The sequence below is a fragment of the Macrotis lagotis genome, chromosome 1 (assembly GCF_037893015.1).
Source record: "Macrotis lagotis isolate mMagLag1 chromosome 1, bilby.v1.9.chrom.fasta, whole genome shotgun sequence".
NCBI lineage: Eukaryota > Metazoa > Chordata > Mammalia > Peramelemorphia > Peramelidae > Macrotis > Macrotis lagotis.
In genome coordinates, this window is record NC_133658.1 from 497,374,768 (window position 1) to 497,396,341 (window position 21,574).

Consider the following 21,574-nt stretch of genomic DNA (forward strand, 5'->3'; position numbering starts at 1 on the left):
CTTGAGTAGGTGAGACTTAAAAGATAAAATTGTGAAATACTTTGAGAGATTACTAAGCAGCCATTTCACTTTTACTGTGATCACTTCTGCTCAGTCAATAATGTGAACCAATACATGAGACTAATTTTACAGTGCCTATGTTGATTGACAGGTGTTTCATTTTGTTTTCACATTAAGGGTGATAGTGGAGGACCTTTAGTTTGTGAAGAGATGAAGATCTGGAAGTTGGTGGGAGCTACCAGCTTTGGAATTGGCTGTGCTGATGTAAATAAACCAGGAGTCTACACTCGAATTACCTCTTTCCTGGACTGGATTCATGAACAGATGGAGGTTGGTATCCAACTCTATAACTAGTTTCCTCTACTTATTTTGAAATATTAATCTAACTTCACATTCCAGATAACTCTCTGGTTCAAATTAAAGAGAATCCTTCAGTTCCTATAAAAATAATTAAGGATTATTTCTTCATCTGACAGATGTCACACAAGATAAGTCATTGTTTTAGATAAGATTAGAGTCTATTGAGATGAGGATAGCTAGACTAAGGTAGAGTAAGAACCAAATGGTAACATACACAGGTAAATTATGTACTCAAATATTTGTTGACTTGCTTTGATGCATGTTTATCTGATTATAAGGTAATAGAATCGTAGATTGAGATCTGGAAGGGACATAAGGGGCCACAGAGTACAACCTCCCTGTTTTATAGAGAAAGAAACTGAGGTTCAGCAAGGTGAACTTCACAATTAGTAGGTATGACAGAGAACCCTTATTATCTGATTCTAAATTCATTGTTCTTTGTACCTGATGACAGGGGATTTCGTCCCTTGAAGTTGTGAATATTTTAATTATGTTTTTGTTCTTGTTTTTGCAAAGCAATGGGGTTAAGTGACTTGCCCAAGGTCACACAGCTAGGTTATTATTAAGTGTCTGAGGTCAAATTTGAATCCAGGGCCTCCTAACTCTGGGACTGGTGCTGTATGCACTCTGCCACCTAGATGCTCCATTTTTAATATATGATTAAATGAATTAACATGCCCAGAATTATTCTTTTTCTTCCTATAATTTTTTATGAAAGACTACATGAGGAAGCTACCTTCATGTACTCAATGTATCTTAGACCTATATAACTCATACAATGCATTATCAGAAGATGTTTCATTTGAAAACTTTTATTGCTTACCATTTTGTATACTGTTTCATGAATAATTCATGAACTAAATTTAAGCTTCATTTTGATACTTCTTTGAAGGATATAACATTCTTCAAAATTGTTCAATTCCTTAAAAATTTAATGAGAAAAAGAGAAATATGAAATGCCATGAAGTCTAGTTAAACAAATTCTTTGCTTCATTTGGTTAGATAATTGTAATATAGGTGGGAACCTGGTGCACAGATATGCTTTGTATGTACAAAGATCGATAACTAATATCATGTCACTCTTCGAAATCATTCTAGATTAGCATGTAGAAAATATATCAATATTGTTAGGTGTGTCTCATAAAGTTGCTATTTAGAAGTATGGTGCAATATGTAAAGCTTTAGATTTGAAATCAGAGGATGTGGGTTTGAATCCCAGCTCTGATCTGCATGACCTTGGTCAAAAAATTTAACCTCTCTGCAGTTTTTCATCTGTAAAATGAGGGGGGTTAGATTTCCTTTAAGAGTCCTTCCATTTTAAAATCTATGAGGCTATGCTACTTTAAAAGATAGCAAAAATATTTGAATAAAGTGATGTTATTTATCAAATATGTAGTCTACAATGTAGTATGAAGATACATTTCAGTTTATATGGAAAACAGGGACTCTTTTTCCATTAATACTAAAAATTAAGCACAAACACATATCCAGAGAGCCTTTTCATTCTATGCTGTAACATTGCTCATTAAATCATCCCTCCCATCCCCTCAGACATTTTCAGTTTCTCCTTTTTTTTTCTAGACCCTTCATAGTTTGGTGTTAATAACAGCAAAAACAACTACAACAAAACCTTACTCTAATTCTGCCATTCCCTCTATCTTTTTCCTCTTTCACTGTCAAACTTTGAGAAGGAGCAATCTTTACTTACTACATCTACTTCTCCATCATTTATACTTCAACTCATGAAATATGGCTTCTATTCCCTCCATCTAATGAATCATTATTTACCTCTTTATCACTAAATCAAATGACTTTTATTTATTTTAGAACAATCTATTTATAGATTAGATTTCCAAGTCTCCTCCTTTTTAATGGTTTCTAATATTCTTTTTTTCCTTAAGTGTGATTATTCCTTAAAGTTTCTTCCTATGGCCTTCTACCTTTATTTCACTATATTCTCTGCCTGATCTATTCTACTCCCAGTAACTTCAATAATGCTTACAAGTAATCCTCACATATACATACGTCTGTGTGCAGACTCCAGGAACTTTAAACCCATGTTTCTAACTCTGTGTAGGATATCTTAGAATTTCAGAATTGAAAGAGATCTCAGAAGTCAAATAGTCCATTATATACCTTAACATGAATACTTTCTCCATATACCTGAAAAATGATCCTCTAATCTTTCCTTTGTAAATTCACAAATTTATAATGAAGAGGAACTATCACCCAAGATGGTTCAATAATTCTACATTAGAATGGCAATAATAATAAGGGAAGTTTTTCATTACATTTGCTTCAAATCTTTTTGTTTTTGAAATTTGAATTTATTTCATTAAAATTTCTTTTGAGTTTCAGATTCTCACTCTTCCTGCCATCCAACACCCACCCCTCAGGAAAGCAAACTAAATGAAATCAATAATACATGTGACACCAATCAAATTTTATATTAATATAAATCATATTACAAAAATCAAGAAGAATAAAATGAGGATATAATTCTATATGCATTCAGAGTTCATAAATTCTCTCTCTGAATGTGGATAGCATTTTCTCATATTGAGACTTTTGGAATTGTTTTAGTTCATTATATTGGTGAGAAAAGTCAAATCATTCACAATTGATTATCATTACAATATAGCTATGACTGGGTACAATGATCTCCTGGTTCTGCTTACTTCATTTTGCATTAGTTCATGTGGGTCTTGTCATGCTTTTCTGAAACAATCTTTCATTTTATTTCTTAATTCTTTCCATCAAAATCATATGCTACAACTTGTTTAGTCAATCCTTAATTGATGAGAATTCCCTCAATTTCCATTTCCTTGCCACCACAAAAGAACTATGATATTAATATTTTTATACATACAGGTTTTTTAATTTAATTTAAAGTATAAACCTAATAATGGAATTACTGGTTACAGGATTTGAACAGTTTCATCAGCCCTTTCACCTAGTTCCAAATTGTTCTCTGGAATGGATGGATCAGGTGACAACTCCAGCAATAATTTATTAGTGTAACTATTTTTCTCTTATTCCTTCTAGCATTTGTCATTTCTTATAGGTGTGAGATGGTACCTGAGAAATCTTTTAAATTTATTTTTCTCTAATTTATATTGATTTAGAGCATTTTTTCATGTGACTATAAATAACCTAATATCTTCTTTTGAAAACTTTCTATTAATATCCATTGAGCATTTATATAAGTCAGGGAATGGTTCTTATTTTTATAAATTTTATTCAGCTCCCTATATAGTTGAGGAATGAGGACTTTTTAGAGAAATTATATATAATTTCATTTTCTGTGATTACATTTTGGAAAAGTGTAGTTTCACTGAATTTCTCTTTTAATTGGGTCTATTTTTGTTGCTACTCCTACTTTTTTTTTAACTGAAGCACAATAGATTCTGCCATAGCCATTTATTTTAATTATGTATGTGTTTTTCTGTTTTAAATATATCTATTGTAAACAATATATTATTTGATACTACTTTCTAATCCTTTATGATATCTGCTTCTATTTTATGGGTGAGTTTATCTCATTCTCATTTAGGGTCAAGAATACTAACTTTGTATTTCCTCCATCTATCTTTCTTTCTTTTCTTTCTTTCTTTCTTTTCTTTCTTTCTTTCTTTCTTTTTTTCTTTCTTTCTTTCTTTCTTTCTTTCTTTCTTTCTTTCTTTCTTTCTTTCTTTCTTTCTTCTTCTTCTTCTTCTTCTTCTTCTTCTTCTTCTTTCCTCCTCCTCCTTTTCATTCTCTTCATCTCTCTCTTTCTCTCTCTTTGCCTGTCTGTCTGCCTCTGTCTCTCTCTGTCTCTCTCTGTCTCTCTCTCTCTGTCTCTCTCTCTCTGTCTCTCTCTCTCTGTCTCTCTCTCTCTCTCTCTCTCTCTCTCTCTCTCTCTCTCTCTCTCTCTCTTATATTTCCCTGTTAAGTAAGATAGATTTTTATACTCAACTAAGTATGTCTATATATTCCTCCTCCTTTAAAACAATAATGATAGGAGTGAGGTTAATGAATTGCCCACCTCACTTTTTCTTCTCCACTGTAAATTTTCCTCCCTTGTGAGAGAAAATTTTTCCCTATTCTGCCTCTCCCTTTTCCCTTTTCATAGTGCATTTCTTCTTTCTTACATCTTCATTAAAGGAAAAAGCATTCAAACATAAATTGTCTCACATTTATGCCCTATGTCTATATAGACTGTTTCTAACTGACCTAAGGATGATGAAGTTTTTAACAATTACATGTATCAACTTCTCAAATAGGAATGTAAAAAAATTTAACTTTATTGAATATCATGATAATTCTTTCATGTGTACCTTTTTTATGCTCCTCTTGATTCTAATGTTTGATTGTCAGATTCTCTACTCAGATATAGTCCTTTCATCAAGGATAATTGAAAGTCTTCTATTTCATTAAATATCCATTTTCCCCTAGAGAATTATTCACAGTTTACTGAGAAGGCTATTCTTGGTTGTTGTTGTGGCTTCTTTGCCTTCTGGAATATCATATTCCAAGACCTTCACTCCTTTAACATAGAAATGGCTAAATCTTATGTGACCTTGACTGTGACTTCACAATGTTTGAATGGTTCCTGTCTGGATACTTGCACTATTTTCTCCTTACTCTGGGATTTCTGAAATTTGACTAAATTATTTCTGGGAATTTTCATGGTTCTCTTTGAGAAGGTGATTGGTGGATTCTTTGAATTTCTATTTTACCCTCTGGATCCAAGATATTAATACAGTTTTACTTGATAATTTCTTGAAATATTATGTCTAGACTACTTTTTTGATCATGATTTTCAGGTAAGCTGATAATTTTTACATGATATCTTTTCATTGTATCTTTTGGTTAGTTGTTGTTCTGACAAGAAATTTCACATTTTCTTCTTTTTTTCTTTCTTTTAACTTTGTTTTATTGTTTCTTGGAATCTCATGGAATCATTAACTTTCTTTTTTATCTTTTTTGCAAGGCAATGGGGTTAAGTGACTGGTCCAAGGTCACACAGCTAGTAATTATTAAGCATCTGAAACATGGTTTGAACTCAAATCCTCCTAAGTCCATACCAGTGCTCTATCCACTGTACCACCTTGCTGCCCTTGAATCATTAACCTTCATGTACTTAATTCTAATTGTTAAGGAATTATTTTCATCAGTGATCTTTTATGCTTTTTTCCATTTGACCAATTGCATTTTTTAAGGAGATTTGTTCTTCAGTTAATTTTTGTTTTTTTTTAACCACTAGTCCAGTTGTTTTGTATGATATTATTTTATTCAATTTTTTTGTATCTTTTCCCAAGCTTTAATTCTCTTTTCTTAATTTTTCTGCATCATTATCACTTTCTCCCATTTTCCCCTTTATTACTCTTGTGTCTTTCTTTAACTCTTCCAGAAACTTTTGTTGGGCATTTCCTGTATCTCTCAAATTAACATTTTTCTTTGAGACTTTGCTTGTACTGTTTTCATGTTGTTGCATCTTCTGAGTTGATTCTTAAACTTCCTTGCTCTGGTAGCTTTTTATTTGCACCTGTGCTTCATCATTTGCCTGTCATCACAGGACTCTGAGGAATGGTTATGAGTGAGAGCTGTAGCCACAACTCTGCATGCAGGTGGCTCAGGGTCATAGGGTCATTACTCCACTGAAAGAGCAGTGGGATTTGGCAGCCCCCAGGTGACTGAGCAGCCCTTTAAAGGATAGCACTGCTCACCTCCTGATGCAAGGAAGGGGGCTAGAAAAGGTGCCTTAAAAATTGTCTGCTTTTCCATCCCTGACCTGATTACCACAGGGAATTCTACAGTGCTGTCAAGACACAAAACAATCTACAAAAACTTCTTCAAAGAAGATTCCATTCACCATCAGTGCATGGAATGTGTGTATATTCATAGATAACACAAGCTCCAATAAAGACGAATAACTTATTGGAGTCAGAGCAGTTATATATGTTTTTCTGGAGTGGTCACAGTGAAAGGGAATGCCAAGAAGCTGGGGTAGGTTTTGCAATCAAAACTGATTTAGTCAGCATTCTTGAATTCTTACCAAAGGGAGTTAATGAAAGGCTCATGAAAATGAGATTGCCACTTCTAGGAAGATTCTATGGCACCATTATTAATGCCTATGCTCCCACCATGACAAACACTGATGAAGTAAAAGAAAAATTTTATGAAGACCTGGAGACTCTTATCATCAATGTACCAAAAGTTTCAAGCTTATAATTCTGGGTGACTTTAATGCTAAAGTAGGCTCAGATTACCAGACATGGCAGGGAGTCCTTGGGAGGAATAGAGTTGCAACCAGGAACAGCAATGGTCACCTTCTACTGAAGACTTATGCATCTCACGACTTTCTCATCACATTCACTGTCTTCTATCTACCTAAATGCAATAAAACTTCCTGGATGCATCCTCATAGCAAATATTGGCATCTATTTGACTAGGTGATTGTAAGGAGAAGAGACAGACAGGATGTGAGAGGGACAAAGGCAATGTGTGGTGCAGAGTGCTGGACTGATCACATACTCATCCTCTCTAAGCTAAATTTTCATATTCAATGAAAGCAGTAGTCCCAAGGCAAAAAGAATACTAGATGAATTAATATCAAGAGATTAGAGCCTCACTCTGAGCAGTAACAGTTTGTTGCTAATTTGGAGGGAAAATTGAGCCAACATACAGCTGGCAGCAGTGGAGCAGAAAAGGAGTGGACAGCTTTCAGAGATCTGGTTTACAGCACTGCATTTCCTCATCTAGGCCAGAACACTTGCAAACACCAAGACTGCTTTGATGAAAATGATGGGGAAATACAGAAGCTATAAAATGAAAAATGAGAACTCCACAGGGTTTACCAGCAAGATAGTTCATCCATTTCTGATAAGGCAGCATTTAATTCCATTAAAAGTAATGTTGAAGTGAAGTGAAGCTTAGAGAGGTACAGTAATTTTGGCTCAGTAAGAAGGCAAATGAAATTCAATTTTATGTAGACAGTAATAAATCAGAATGCTTTTATGATGCCCTGAAAGCTATTTATGGACCAAGACATATGGTGCATCCCAACTACTAAGTGCTGATGGATCCATATTGATTGATGATAGGAACTTGATCCTAGAGAGATGGGCTGAACAATTCCATAGTGTTCATCGATCAAGGCAGAAGTCATTGATTGTTTATCTCAAGCTGAAGTCAATCAGTCCCAAGTTGAAGTTTCAACTGAAGAAAAGGTTTTGAATGGCATTAGGCTCCTTTCAAAGGGCAAAGCTTCTGGTGCTGATTCTATTCTAGATGAGATCTACAAGATGGGGGGGGGTGTTCATTGCTCATCCAAAAACTGACTGAAATTTTCCAGATTCTGTGGCATGAAGAAATTATTCCCCAAGAATTCAAGGATGCTTCCATCATCCATTTCTATAAAGGTAAAGGGAATAGACTGTCCTGTGACAATCACAAGGGTATTACTTTTTTAGTCATTACTTGTAAAATTCTTGCCAAAGTCCTTCTCAATAGATTGATTCTTCACCTGGAAGTTGGTCACCTCCTTGCTAGCCAATGTGGCTTCAGAAAGGGTAGAGGAACAGTTGATATGGTGTTTGCTGCCTGACAACTCAAGGAAAAATGCTTGGAACAGAACAAGGGTTTATATACAACATTTGTAGATCTGACCAAGGCCTTTGACACAGTCAGTCGTGAAGGTTTATGGAAAATCATGTCAAAATTTGGTTTTCCAGAGAAGTTCATCAGAATTTTATGACAATTTCATGATAGCATGCACACCCAGGTTCTAGATAGTGGATAATGCTCTCGAAATTTCCCAGTCACCAATGGAGCAAATCAAGGATGTATCCTTGCTCCCATACTTTTAGCATTATATTTTCAACCATGTTATCAAATGCCTTCAATGAGGATGAACATGACCTCAAGGTCAGCTACTGCACTGTTGGCAAATTCTTCAACTTGAAAAGGTTACAAGCCAAGACCAAAGTGGAGGGAATGTTAGTGCATGATCTTCTGTTTGTAGCTCATTGCAGCCTCTGAAGTTGAGATGCAACAAAGTATGGATCAATTCTCTGTTGCCTGTACTAATTTTAGTCTAACAATTAGCATCAAGAAAACACAGGTACTTCATCAGCCAGTCCCACACCATCCATTTGTGGAACTATCAATTACAGAAAATGGAGAAGTTTTGAGTTCTGTGGACAAGTTCACTTACCTTGGCAGTGTCCTTTCCAAGGAGGTACACATTGACAATGAGGTTGTTTCACACATTGCCAGAACTAGCTCAGTATTTGGGAGGCTCCAAAAGAAAGTATGGAGAGAAGAGGTATTAAATTGGCTGCCAAACTGAAGGTCTACAGAGCTATTGCGTTGATCTCATTGCTATATTTCTGTGAAACCTGGACAGTTTACCAGTGCCATGTCAGGAAACTGAATTGATTCCATTTAAATTGTCTTAGGAAGATTCTGAAGATGACCCTGAGGTCCCTTCTTGGGCTAAACTGCCTAGCAAACCAACATTACTACAGAGAGTGCAACTACAAAGGATTGGGACATATTGTTAGAATGCTAAACATCTGCTTGCCAAAAAAACCTATTTTATGAAGAACTCACATGGGGCAAGTGCTCACAAGGGGTCAGAAGAAACAATACCAGGACACCTTGAAGGTTTCATTGAAGAACTTTAGAATTGATTGTACATCCTTGGAGACACTGGCACAGGTCTACCCAACATGGCATGCCCTCATCAATGAGGGTGCTGCACTCTGTGAGGAAGGCAGAATTGAAGCAACTCAAAAGAAATGTGACATAAATAAGTTTGGAGTACCCACCCCAGGTGTTCACAAGAACTATTTGTGCACAACCTGTAGTAGAGCATTCTGAGCTCATATTGGTCTGATCAGCCACAGTGGGACACACTGTAATTTGTTTCAAGTGTAGTGATGTCACTTTGATTTTCTTCAATAATGAAGGACAAGAACCAACCAACCAACCAAACAACCAACCAACCAACCAACCAACCAACCAAACCAATGATGTTTTTATTATGTTTTTTTGTTTGCTCTTTTTTCCCCAGACAGTTTCTTGATTTTGAACTTGTTTTGATAATTACTGCTTTGTAGTATTGCTTTGGCTTTGCTACATCACCCTCTTTTCAACATTTTTCTTTCTCTTGAAATTCTTGATTTGCTATTGTTTTTTCCTAAGTAGTTAAATTGGTTTAGCATACTAACTGAAATTATATAGTGCTCATCTTCTTGATTTCAGATCTGGTCTTACATATTTACTGTCTGTATGATCATAGGCAAATTAGCAAAAAATACTATTTTATTTTCCTCAACCTACCTATGATCATTTAATATTTCTCCAGTTATTTTCATTTGTTTTTATTTGTATGAAGTGTCTCATGGTTATAGCTGTTGGAATCATGTAAATGGTTTGACTGGTAGGCTCTCAAATATTTTATATTAGTTATTTTAAATGGAATCTTTCTATCTCTTCCTAAAGTATTTTGCAGCTAACCTAAAGAAACATTTATGATTTGAGGGGGGGTTTATTTTAGTTAATAGTTTTATTTTTCTCAATTATATGTAAAGATAATTTTCAACATTACTTTTTTAAGATTTTGAGTTCCAAATATTTTTTCCTCCTTTCTCCTCCCAACAGTAAATATCAGATTGTTAAAAGTTATATATGAATAATCAAAATGAAGGTTTGTTTTATATCATGTGTTGTTTCAACTGTTTCAATTAATTTCTTATTGATTCAATGGTTCTCCAAGTCAACTATCCTATTCTCTGCAAAAGTGAAAATTTTGTTTTCTCTTTGCCTATAGTTATTCCATCCATTGTTTTTTATTATCTAATCAGTGTAGCCAGCACTATATTAAATAATAATAGAGATATTAAATATCCTTACTTTATACTTGATCTTACTTTAAAAGCTAACTCCATTAGAAAAACAAGATAACTTTAGGTTTTAGCTAGTACCATGTATTATACAATGAAAAGATCTATTATTTTTCTGTTTTCTAGTGTTTTTAATAGAACCAAGTATTTTACATTGTCAAAAGATTTTCCTGCACTTCTTAAATTTTATTATTTTCTTGCTTTTATTATTAACATCTACAGTTATAGTTTTCCTAATATTGAGCAAATTTTATATTCCTGGCAAAAATTCAACCTGACCAGTATGTTATAAGATTTGTGATATGGCAGTCACTTAAAATATTTTTTATATATAAAAATTTTGTAACAATATTCATTAGTATATTGCTTTATAGTTTTCTTTCTCTGTCCATTAATTCCTGTTAAGGTATTAGGGCAATATTTGTAGCAAAAAGGGAATTTGGTAGAAATCCTTTTTGAAAGTTTTTCTGATAAATTGAAATTAATTATTTTTCAAAACTTTTGTAATTTACTTGTAAATACAATTTGTTCTGGAATTTTGTTTGGTTTTTCTCTTGGGAACTTGTTTATGGCATATTTAACTTTCCCCTCAAAGACTGAATTACTTAAATTCTTTGTTTCTTGTTTTGTTAATCTGAGAACTTTGCACTTTTGTAAATATTCATCCATTTTCTTTAAGGTCAATTTTATTGAATATAATTGGATAAAATTATTTTAAACAATTTTCTTTATTTCTTTTAAATTAGATATGAATTTACCTTTTTCTTTACTTCTTTTAAAATAGGTGTGAATTCACCTTTTTCCATTATCTTTTTACTATTCATTTTTTTCTTCTTTCTCCTTAAAAATCACATTAGCTAATGATTTTTGTATTATATTGTTTAAAAACAGTTGCTATTTCAGTAGGTTATTTGCTTTCAGTTTCATTAATTTCTTTGACTTTTAGGAGTTCTATTTTTGGCACTTAATTATGAGGTTTTGAAATTTTGGTTTCTTATTCTTTTAGCTGCATGCCCAATCCATTGTTTTGTTCTTTTTCTCTTTTTATTGAAGAAAATGTTGAGAAAAATTTCCCTTCTAGTTTACTTGTTATATCTCAAAAATTCTGGTATGCTTTTCAATCTTGTCATTAATTTTAATGGTTATCTATTAATTATATGGTTTTGTTCTTCAATCCATCCCTTCTTTAGGAATATGTTATTTAATCTCCTATTAATTTTAATCATTTCTTCAGTCTATTTTTATTATATTATGAGCCAAAATGAAATGTTCCATATATCTGCCTTTATTGTTTAATGAGGATTTTACAATACCTCTAGAATTTATATACAATTTTTAACACTTACAAAATACTTTACAAATATATAATTTTTATCCTTAAAACAACTCTGGGAGGTAGTTGAAATTAATATTCCAATAATTCATATAGGGAAACTGATGCAGATAGAATTTAAGTAGCTTGTCTAAGATTACAAAGTCAGCTACTGACTGATGAGATCTGGACTCAATTGTTCCTGTTTTCAGGGATAGTAATCTAACTGTTGTATCAGTAAACTTGCCTAATATGGGGTCAAATTTTGGAACAGTATCATGCACAGTTGAGCAATATTCACATTTTTTTCTTTTCCACCCTCTAATTTTCAGCAGCTTTGATATTCTTAATTGTTTATTTATTTTCTTTGGTTCAACTTATCTAGTTCTTAAGGAATTATATTACATCCCCTCCCTATTATAATTTTATGATATATGTCTTCCATTTAACCTTTCCTATAAAATATTTAGATGCTGTATCATTTACTGCATGTATATTTGATAAAAATATTCATTCATTATCTAGGCAATCTTTCAGTTAAAAAAATAGCTTTCCTATCTGTCTACTTTAATTGAGCCTGTGCTATTGTTTTCCTTGCCTGAGATTATGATTTCTTCCTCTGCCTTTCTAAAATTCAACTGAACCATTATAGATTTTGCTCCAGTTCCTCATCTTAATTCTCCAAGATGCTTAAGTGAGTTTCTTATAAACAAGATATTGTTAGATTCAGATTTCTAATCCATTCTACTGTCCTCTTTAGTTTTATGACTAAGTTCATTCTATATATTTTCTCTGTTATGATATTTAATTGTATATATATCCCTCCATTCTACTCTTTCATATTCTCATTTTTGCTGCCCTCTCTTTATAAAGAACAAAATGATGGGAGAGAAAATATGTGCTTAGCATTAGTTCTCTAGATCTAATGTGGCCTGCTTCTGCTCCACTTCCACTCTTCTATTTCCCTTAATTAAAACTCAGTCAGTCAATAATCACTTATTAATACCTACATTGTGCCAGACCCTATGCTAAGCACTGGTATACAAAAAAAGGCAAAAGACAGTATTTGTACTAAGGAAAACACAATACAATGGGGAGTCAATAAGCAAACAAATATTTACAAACTAAAAGATAAAAAGGAAATAATTAAAAGAGGGAAGGTACTAGAATTTCTATAGCCAACAGGGTTAGGAAAGGGTTCCTGTTGATGATATTTTGGTTGGGACTTAAAGGAATCCAGTAGGCTGAGATAAGGAGGGAGAGAATAGGCATGTGAAATAGTCACATAAAATGCTCAGAGTCAGGAGGTCAGTGATATAGGATTTAAGAATACACAGTAGATAGCAAGGTGGCAGAAGACTGGAAAGGTCAGAGAGGACTATGTAATAAAGATCCATAGATGTTAAGGAGTCACTGGAGTTTGTTGAGTAGAGGAATGATTTAGTCAGATCTGCAATTTAGGAAAATCACTTTTGTATCTGAATGAAGGATAGATTGGAAAGAATGAAGGAAAAACCTGAAGTATGCTTATCAGCAGGCTATTGCAGTTGTCAAGGTGTGACATGATGAAGACCTCCATCAAAGGATTGGCAATGTCAGAGAAGAAGTGGGACCTTAAGAGATCTTGCAAAGATGGAATCAATGGTCTTCAGCAATAGATAGGATATAAGAAGGGGTCAGCTATTTTGAGGAATATTGTTGTTTTCTAGTTATTTCAGTCATTTTCTACTCTTTGTGATCTTATTTGGGGTTTTCTTGGAAAAGGCACTAGAGAGGTGTGCTATTTCCTTCAGCTTATTCTATGGATGAGGAAACTGAGGCAAACTGGTTAAGTGACTTTCCCAGGGTCACACAGTTAATAAATGTCTGAGGTCAAATTTGAAATCAGGTCTTTCTGACTCCAATCCCAGTACTCTTTCCTTTGTTCTAACTAGCTGCTTAGAGATAAAAGTCTAGAATTGGACTTTCTCTGGATTTCCCCATTAGGATTTGATCTAGTGCATTTTTCTAAAATCTATTCACAAGATATTGTGGATGAGAGCTCACTGCTCAGCTTCCTAATTGTGAAAATCATTTCTCCCTCTTCATATTTCTCAGAAATGTCTTTTCCAGGACTTTTCCTTCACATTCATCTTATGTTCCCCTTATACTGTAGTTCCTGGTGTTTAGTTATGTCATAATCTTTTAGTTATTATATCTCCCACCAGATCTCCATTAAAGTGTATATTTTGTGAAAACAGAGCCAAGGTTATTTCTAGCAGTAGAATCCCAGAGCCTATCATAGTTTCATGTATGTTCTATTTAATAAATGTTTGTGGAATGGAATAACTAAATTAATTATCAATACAATTCCTAGTGAGTTAAATATTGAGTTGGCCAATGTGGATTCCTGGAAGGCTTATAGAAAGAATTTATATAGCCAATAGGAAGGATTTAATGAAAGTTGCATGTTATCTTCTTCAAGATATGGGAATCATGCATATTTTCGAATATTCAAAGATATAGCTGCTACCTTGAATGCCACTGCAAACAAGATGAAATTAATATGTTATGGAAATATTTTACAAGAATTAACAATATGTTTTTATAAACTACACCATGGACATCCTGCTGTATTCTTTGAAGTTATTTTTCAATAATAGTGAGTGGAGAAATTCACATAAACAGAATGTCAAAATTGCTTAGCATAGAAAGAATTTAAATGTTTATAATGATTAATTGATGTTTCTATTTTTAGAGGGAACTAAAAACTTGAAGACTACATAGATGAGCAACAGGATTATTTTTCTCACCTTGAATTTCCACAGACAAGAAAGCTACCTTGTTCTACTTTGGGCTGATGTATAGAACTTAGCTTCTTATTAAGATCAAAGACCTCCATTACTCTCCACGATTATTCTTTTCATAAGTAAAAAATATTTTGGATATTGACTATAGTGCCTGGCACAGAGATCACACTTAACAAATATTTCTACATATTATAAATAGCAGGAAAACTCACAAAATGTACTGACTTTCCATTTGGAGAAATGGAAGAAACTATGCTAAAAGGAATTTTGTAATCACTTGAAGAACTGTGTGGAATGAAAGATTAAATAACTGCACCAGAAACCAGGACAATACCAAAACTTTCTTCTTTCAAGATATATTTACTTGTGAAAATCATGTTTATTAATGAATCATTTTCATGTATTAAAATTAATTGCTGCTAATTTTATTTTGAATTTTTCTAGTTATCTCTGAAGAGAAAAACTGTTTAATCTTGATGTAAATTAATTAATAAAAAATCTCCTGGCATTGAGAAACCAAAAGTTTAATTCTTTCTGTATGATGCAAGTAATGAAACTCAAGATTAAAAGGAAAAAAATTACTTTTAACCTAGTGCTCATTTGTTATTAAAGTCTAAAAAACCTCTACTGCTTCTGGTGACTAGGATCTCTCTCCTTCCCTCCTACATTTCCACTAAAGGTCCCTCTGTTATGAATTTATATCGTACATCTATTTTCTATACACAAAATATATGGTAAACACAGAGCATTTACAAGTACACACTGAAAGAAAATCTTGAAGGAAAAATAAATTTGGCTGTATTTTTTTTGAGAGATTGATATTTTAACATCATATGAACATTAGATATTTTGCAGAATTATTGTTGGGTATTTGCTGCCTCCCAACTTTGACCAAGGGACCCAGGGTTGATGAACTTCTTAAACTCCCAAAGTATATTCCTAGCCTGGAAACTTCCATCTCAGGATCAATATTTATCTAGGATCAGATAAGAACCCCCACAAAAGAGACAGTCCAAAACCTAAGATTACTTTGTGGATTTACCTGAGAAATGCAAGCTGCCCTTACCCCTATAATTTATAAGAAGCATATACTGAACATGCTGATGATAGCATCATGAATATAGAACTAAAAAGGATCTCAAGAGGTCATGAAGGTAATTCACTCATTATGCAGATGAGGAATCTAATACCCAAGGAGACCAAATGATTTTTTCAAAGATTTAAGAAAATAAGTATCAGAATTAGAATTGGAAGTGATGTACTCTGACTTCTGAACCTGTGAGTACCCATTCCCAAATATACATATTTTCCAATACAATACATGGAGAGGCAAAGTTAGTGTTTACATAGTGAGAATAATTTGAAGTTTATTAAAAAAAACCCTTAGTATTCCCCCCAAATTTTCAGGATTAATGTCACCCCATAGTGCCTCTTTTCCCACAACCACGCCAACATCAACTCTTGCTATATTTATCATTTTTTGACAATTTGCAGGATATGAGGTGAAACCTCAGACTTTTTTATCTGCATTTTTCTTATCGATTTGGTACCTTTTTTTCATATGGTCATGAATACTTTGCTGTCCTTGTCCATTTTCTATTGGGGAATGACTATTAGTTGACAGAAAAAGAGACAGAAAATTTAGGCAATGCTGGAAGGGAAAATGGAGGAACTGGTGGTCCAAGAGAGAATAGGTGAAATAGAATTCTGAGAGACAGGATTTCTTGAGTGTGTGTATGTAAAAGAAGAAATGGGCTAAAGACCAACTTTGCCTAGAACAAACAATAATTATTAAACTACAAAAATAAACAATAGAAATTTCTTGCCTATGGAAGAAGGGAAGGGAATAAAGATTTACAAAGCACCTACTAAGTGCCGGTCATTGGTGCTAAACACTTTGCAAATATTTAATTTGATTCTGACATTATAGAGTACTTAAAGATTTACAAATTCCTTATATGAGTTCATTTGAACTTTATAGCAATGCATAACAAATGCAATAGCCATTAAATAACTATTTTCCAGTTGAAAAAAATTGAAACTCAGAAAGTAAAACAGATATTCCTTAGCTGACTCAGTTCGTAATGATCAGAGAAAGACTTCTAGAATCCCATAATATATCCAAATTCTTGTGTGCATGAGATAGATACCCACATACATATAATATACATACCTACATACATATATACTCACATATACATACAACTAATAGCTATTCCCCAAAAGAAAATGATCAAGGGATATGAACAAAGAGTTCTCCAAAGGACAGCAAAGTATTCACAACCATATGAAAAAAAACGTACCAAATCAATAATAACAAGAGAAATACAGATGTAAGCAAGTCTGAGGTTTCACCTCACATCCTGAGAATTGTCAAAAATGAAAAATATGGCAAAAGTTGATGTTGGAGTGGTTGTGGGAAAATATTGTTGGTGAAATGGTACCACTATTTTACAAAGTAATTTGGAATTATGCAAACAATATGATTAAAATGTCCATACCCTTTGAACCAGACAGTCCATTATTAGGGGTTATACTCCAAGGAAGCAATCAATAAGAAAAAAGTTGCCATATATTCCAAAATTTATAGTAACACCTTTTGTGACAGGATTGGAAATGAAGTGTCTGTCAGTGCCTGTTAAATGGTTAAACGTGAATGTAATGGAATATTACTATTATTTGTGTTTTAAATTCAGAGAAACATAGATCTATTTAAATGGATTCAATTTGAAATAAGGAGAGTCAAGGAAACAATATACATAGTAACAATGCAAATGAAAAGAATAATAATAGACCAAAAAACAAAAGCAAATGTGAAAAAATGTCTTATACATAAAATAGTACTCAAATGAAGAAATATGAGAAGACATCTCCAACATGCTCTTAATGGAGGTAATGCATTGCACATGATTTATGACTTTTTCAGTGTGATGATAGTTTGTACCAACTTTTTTCTTTTTTTCCAAAAAAATATTATTTGTCCTTGAATAATTCTCTGGGAGGTAGGGAAGACTTCATGGGATACTAAGTAAGAAAAAAAATATAAAAAGCTTATTAAATTTTTTTCTCCTCTCAGGAATAGTTCAATAAGTTTTCCTCAGGGATAGTAAAGATTCTTTGCTGGTAACTTAGTAGAGTCATTAATCTTCATCCCATTTTACCTTGACTCCTGATAGTCATGGTAATCAACTATTCTAGGGAAACTGCTGATATATAGTTGGGAAATTCAAAATCTTTTAGATCATTAGAAATTCACAAGATTCTTCTTTGGTCAAAGGGAGTTGATGAAGGATATCCAACCAATGCCAAAATGTGTTCTTCTTCAATCCTTAAATAGGCCTTCATATGTTTTACAAGAATGATTCACTCTCATCAATGTACATAATCTCAGTATTGAATCAGTATAATATATTGTTGATTCCTATGATATGACCAAATTTTCTCAGCCAGTATTTTTAAATTTTTTAAAGTAAATTAAATTAAAAGTTTCCCCCTGATTTCATGCAAAAAAACATGTTCCAAACTTTTTTAACATTCATTTCCAAATCTTGAATTCCTAAATTCTCTCTTCCTCCCACTCCACTCCCCCTCATTGAGAAAGCAAGCTACTTGATAAAGATGAAAAATGTGCAGTTATGAAAACCCATTACCATCATAATCATGCTATAAAAGTAAACATAACCTTCCCTCCCCAAAAGAGAAACTTCAAGAAAAATATAGTGGGGGAAAAAAGTATGCTTCAATCAGATACCATCAGCTCTGTCTTTGGGATGGAGAGAATTCTTGGGTCACAGCATTGCTGAGAAAAGGTAGGTCAACCACAACTAATCTTTCTGCAATATTGCTGTTTATATACAGTAATTTCCCACTGCATCTGTTCATGTAAAATATTTTGTTTGTTTTGTTTTTGCAAGGTAATGTGGTTAAGTGACTTGCCAAAGGTCACACAGCTAGGTAATTGTAAGTATCTGAGTTCACATTTGAACTCAGGTCCTCCTGACTCCAGGGCTGGTGCTCCATCCACTGTGCCACCTAGCTGCCCCAATTTCTTTTTTACTGACAGAATTCTGTTCATCATTTCCCATAACAGAGCAGCATTTCATCTCAATCATATACCACAAGTTGTACAGTCATTCCCCAACCGATGAGCATCCCCTCAATCTCTAACACCCTGACACTGTAAAAATGCTTCTATTAGCACTCCTATACATATAGACCCTTTTCTTTCTGTATTTCTTCTCTTCTGGAATATAGATCTAGTAGTGGCACCACTAGGCCAAAGGGTAGGTATGGTTTATAGCCCTTTTGGCATAGTTCCAGTGTTCTACATAATTGTGGAATCATTTCATAACTTCTCCAAAAGTACATCAATATTTCAATTTCTCCCAGTACATTCCTCTCTCACCTGTTAACTCCACCTTTTTAATTATGTCATGCCTTCAAATTCAACTCTCATCTGTGCCTTGTCTATATATGCTCCTTCTAACTGCTCTAATAAGTGAGAAAGTTCATATGAGATATCAGTATCATCTCCCCACGTAGGAATATAAGCAGTTCAACATCACTAAATTCCTTAGGATTTGTCTTTCCTGTTTACCTTTTTAATGCTTCACTTGAGTCTTTTATTTGAAGATCACATTTTCTGTTCAGCTCTGGTCATTTTATCAGAAAACTTTGAAAGTCCCTTATTTCATTGAATCCTTTCCCCTAAAAGAGTATATTCAGTTTTCCTAGGTAGTTGATTCTTGGTTGTAATTCAAGTTCTTTTGCTTTCTGGAATATCATATTCCAAGTCCTTTGATCCCTTAATGCAGAAGCTGCTAAATCTTGTGTTATCCTTACTGTGGCTCCATGGTATTTGAATTTTTTTTTTTTTAGTTTTTGCTAGGCAGTGGGGTTAAGTGGCTTGCCAGTTAGGTAATTATTACAGTTAGATAATTATTAAGTATCTGAGGATGAATTTGAACTCAGTTACTCCTGACTCCAGGGCTGGTGCTCTATCCACTATGCCACCTAGCTGCCCCCTTGAATTGTTTCTTACTTATTAAATGCAATATTTTCTCCTTGACTTGGGAGCTCTGAAATTTGGCTATAATATTCCTGAAAGTTTTCATTTTGGGATCTCTTTCAGGAAGTGTTTGGTGGATTCTTTCGATTTCTATTTTACCCTCTTCTTGAAAAATGAGGTCTAGGTTCTTGTTTTCATCATGGCTTACAGGTGGTTCAATCATTTTAAAATTATCTCTTTTGGATTTATTTTACAGGTCAGTTGTTTTTGAATCATTCACACCTTGAGCCCTAAATGTGATAGTATACTTAGAATCTGTGCTGAATCCTCTACTTTTCTCTCTGACAGTGGAAATTTGTTAGTTTTCATGGTTTTAATTTTTATCTTTATGCAAATGATTCCCAGATTTTCACATATCTTATCTTAATCTCTCTCCTAAACATTACAACAGCCTATTCTGAACAGATATTCTGAACTTAGTATGTCATAGGCATTTCCTTTTCAATATGTTCAAAACAGAATCTAATGCCTTTCCCTTCCAAAATCTACCTCTCTTCCAAACTTTCCTACTTCTGTTCAGGGCACTATGAACTTTCCAGTAATACAGGTTTTTAATCTTTGAATTCTTGACTCTTCACTTTCTTTCCCTATCACATACCTAATAAGATACTAACTCTTGATATGTTTCCTTCCACTAATATCTCCTGTGTTCATTCTTCTCTTCACTCAACAAATGAATTTATTTCAAACCCTCATCACCTTTCACTGGGCCTATTGAAATTGTTTTTTAATTGGTCTCCCTGACTCAGATCTCTCCTCTCCCCAATCCATCTTCCACATAGTTTTCCCCCCAAGTGATGTCCTAAAGTATAGTTCTGGCCATGTCATTCCCCTGTTAGGAAATTCCAATGACTCCCTATTAACTCTAGGATCAAATATCATTACTGTTTTATTTTTTCCTTTTAATGTGTCTATTTTGTATGTCTTGTACATAAAAACTATAAGTCATTTATTATAAAATTTATAAATATTAGGATTACATGCTCAAAAATTTTATTTGGTAAGGGTACATAATCCAAAAATTTGGTGACTTGCTATAAATGATAGAAAATCATTGAAGTTTTTTTTTTGAGATTAATCAGGCCTATGTCCTAGGAAATAATTTTGGCAGCTATGTGGAGGAAGGATGGGAGAGAGGAAAGTCTTCTTATGAAGGGAAGAGTGTAATTAAGAGGCTGCTCCAGTGCTTCAGGTAAGAAGTATTGTGGGCCTAAACTATGGTAGTGACTATTGCAAGTAAAGAAAAAGTGAGAAATATAATTGTGATAGAATCAACAAGATTTGGCAACTAATTGGATACTAGATAAGTAAGATTACTCAGAAATTGCAAATATGGATTACTGAGTTGATAGTTGTATTCTTAATAATAGAATATAGAGGGTCATGTAATAAGTTCAGTTTGGGACTCAGTGAGTTTGAGATGGCTTTGGGGCATATTTAATAGGCTGATAATAAAATGTGAGTAGAGTAGATTAGGGCTGATCATACAGATTTTATATTTATCCACCAAAATAAATGGTATAATGATATAATTAAATGATACTTGAACCATTATATAAGCTGATATATTTTCTAAGAAATTATGTATAGAGTCAGAAGAAAAGTATGTATAGAGCCTGGGGACTCAGGAAAGGTCAAAAAGGAATATTCGTGCTACAAGATCAAGACAGAATATGATCTAGCAAAGTGGAATGAGTAATGTTCAGATAGCAAAAGGGAGAACCTGGAGAAATTAGTGTCAAGAAAGTCATGGGATGAGAGTGTATTTTAGAAAAAGGAGTGGCCCAAATTATCAAAAACTCCAGAGATATCAAGAAAATTATTTATAATCTTAGAGATGTTAGAATAGAATCATGGGTGTGTGAATTCAAAATGTAAGATAAGAAGTTTGATTTAAAAGAAAGTAAGAACCAGGCTGATCAGGTAACAAGAAGGAAATAAAACAAATACCTTGAGCAGGAACTGGTGTATACATCATGATAAAATGCTTAATATTGGGTAAACTCTCTAGGGAAAATGTCAGAACATATAAAGACAGCATGTACTTTGAGCATGAGAAAAACATGATTAGGTTGCAATCATACTATTTGAGGGAGGACTCACATCAGAAAGATCACAGATTTATTGAAGTAATGTTGATTCATGAAAGTCAGAC

The 21,574-nt window shown here is 33.4% G+C and overlaps 1 protein-coding gene across 1 annotated transcript in view; it reads left to right on the forward strand.

Moving 5' to 3' along the window:
• Nucleotides 1-14,679, forward strand: part of TMPRSS3 (transmembrane serine protease 3) — an 89,348-nt gene extending 74,669 nt beyond the window's left edge. The window contains exons 12-13 of the mRNA XM_074210328.1: nucleotides 178-330; nucleotides 14,300-14,679. Coding sequence (XP_074066429.1) covers nucleotides 178-330; nucleotides 14,300-14,317 — 171 coding nt within the window. The 3' untranslated portion in view covers nucleotides 14,318-14,679. The remainder of the gene's footprint in view (nucleotides 1-177; nucleotides 331-14,299) is intronic.
• Nucleotides 14,680-21,574: the final 6,895 nt, after the last annotated feature.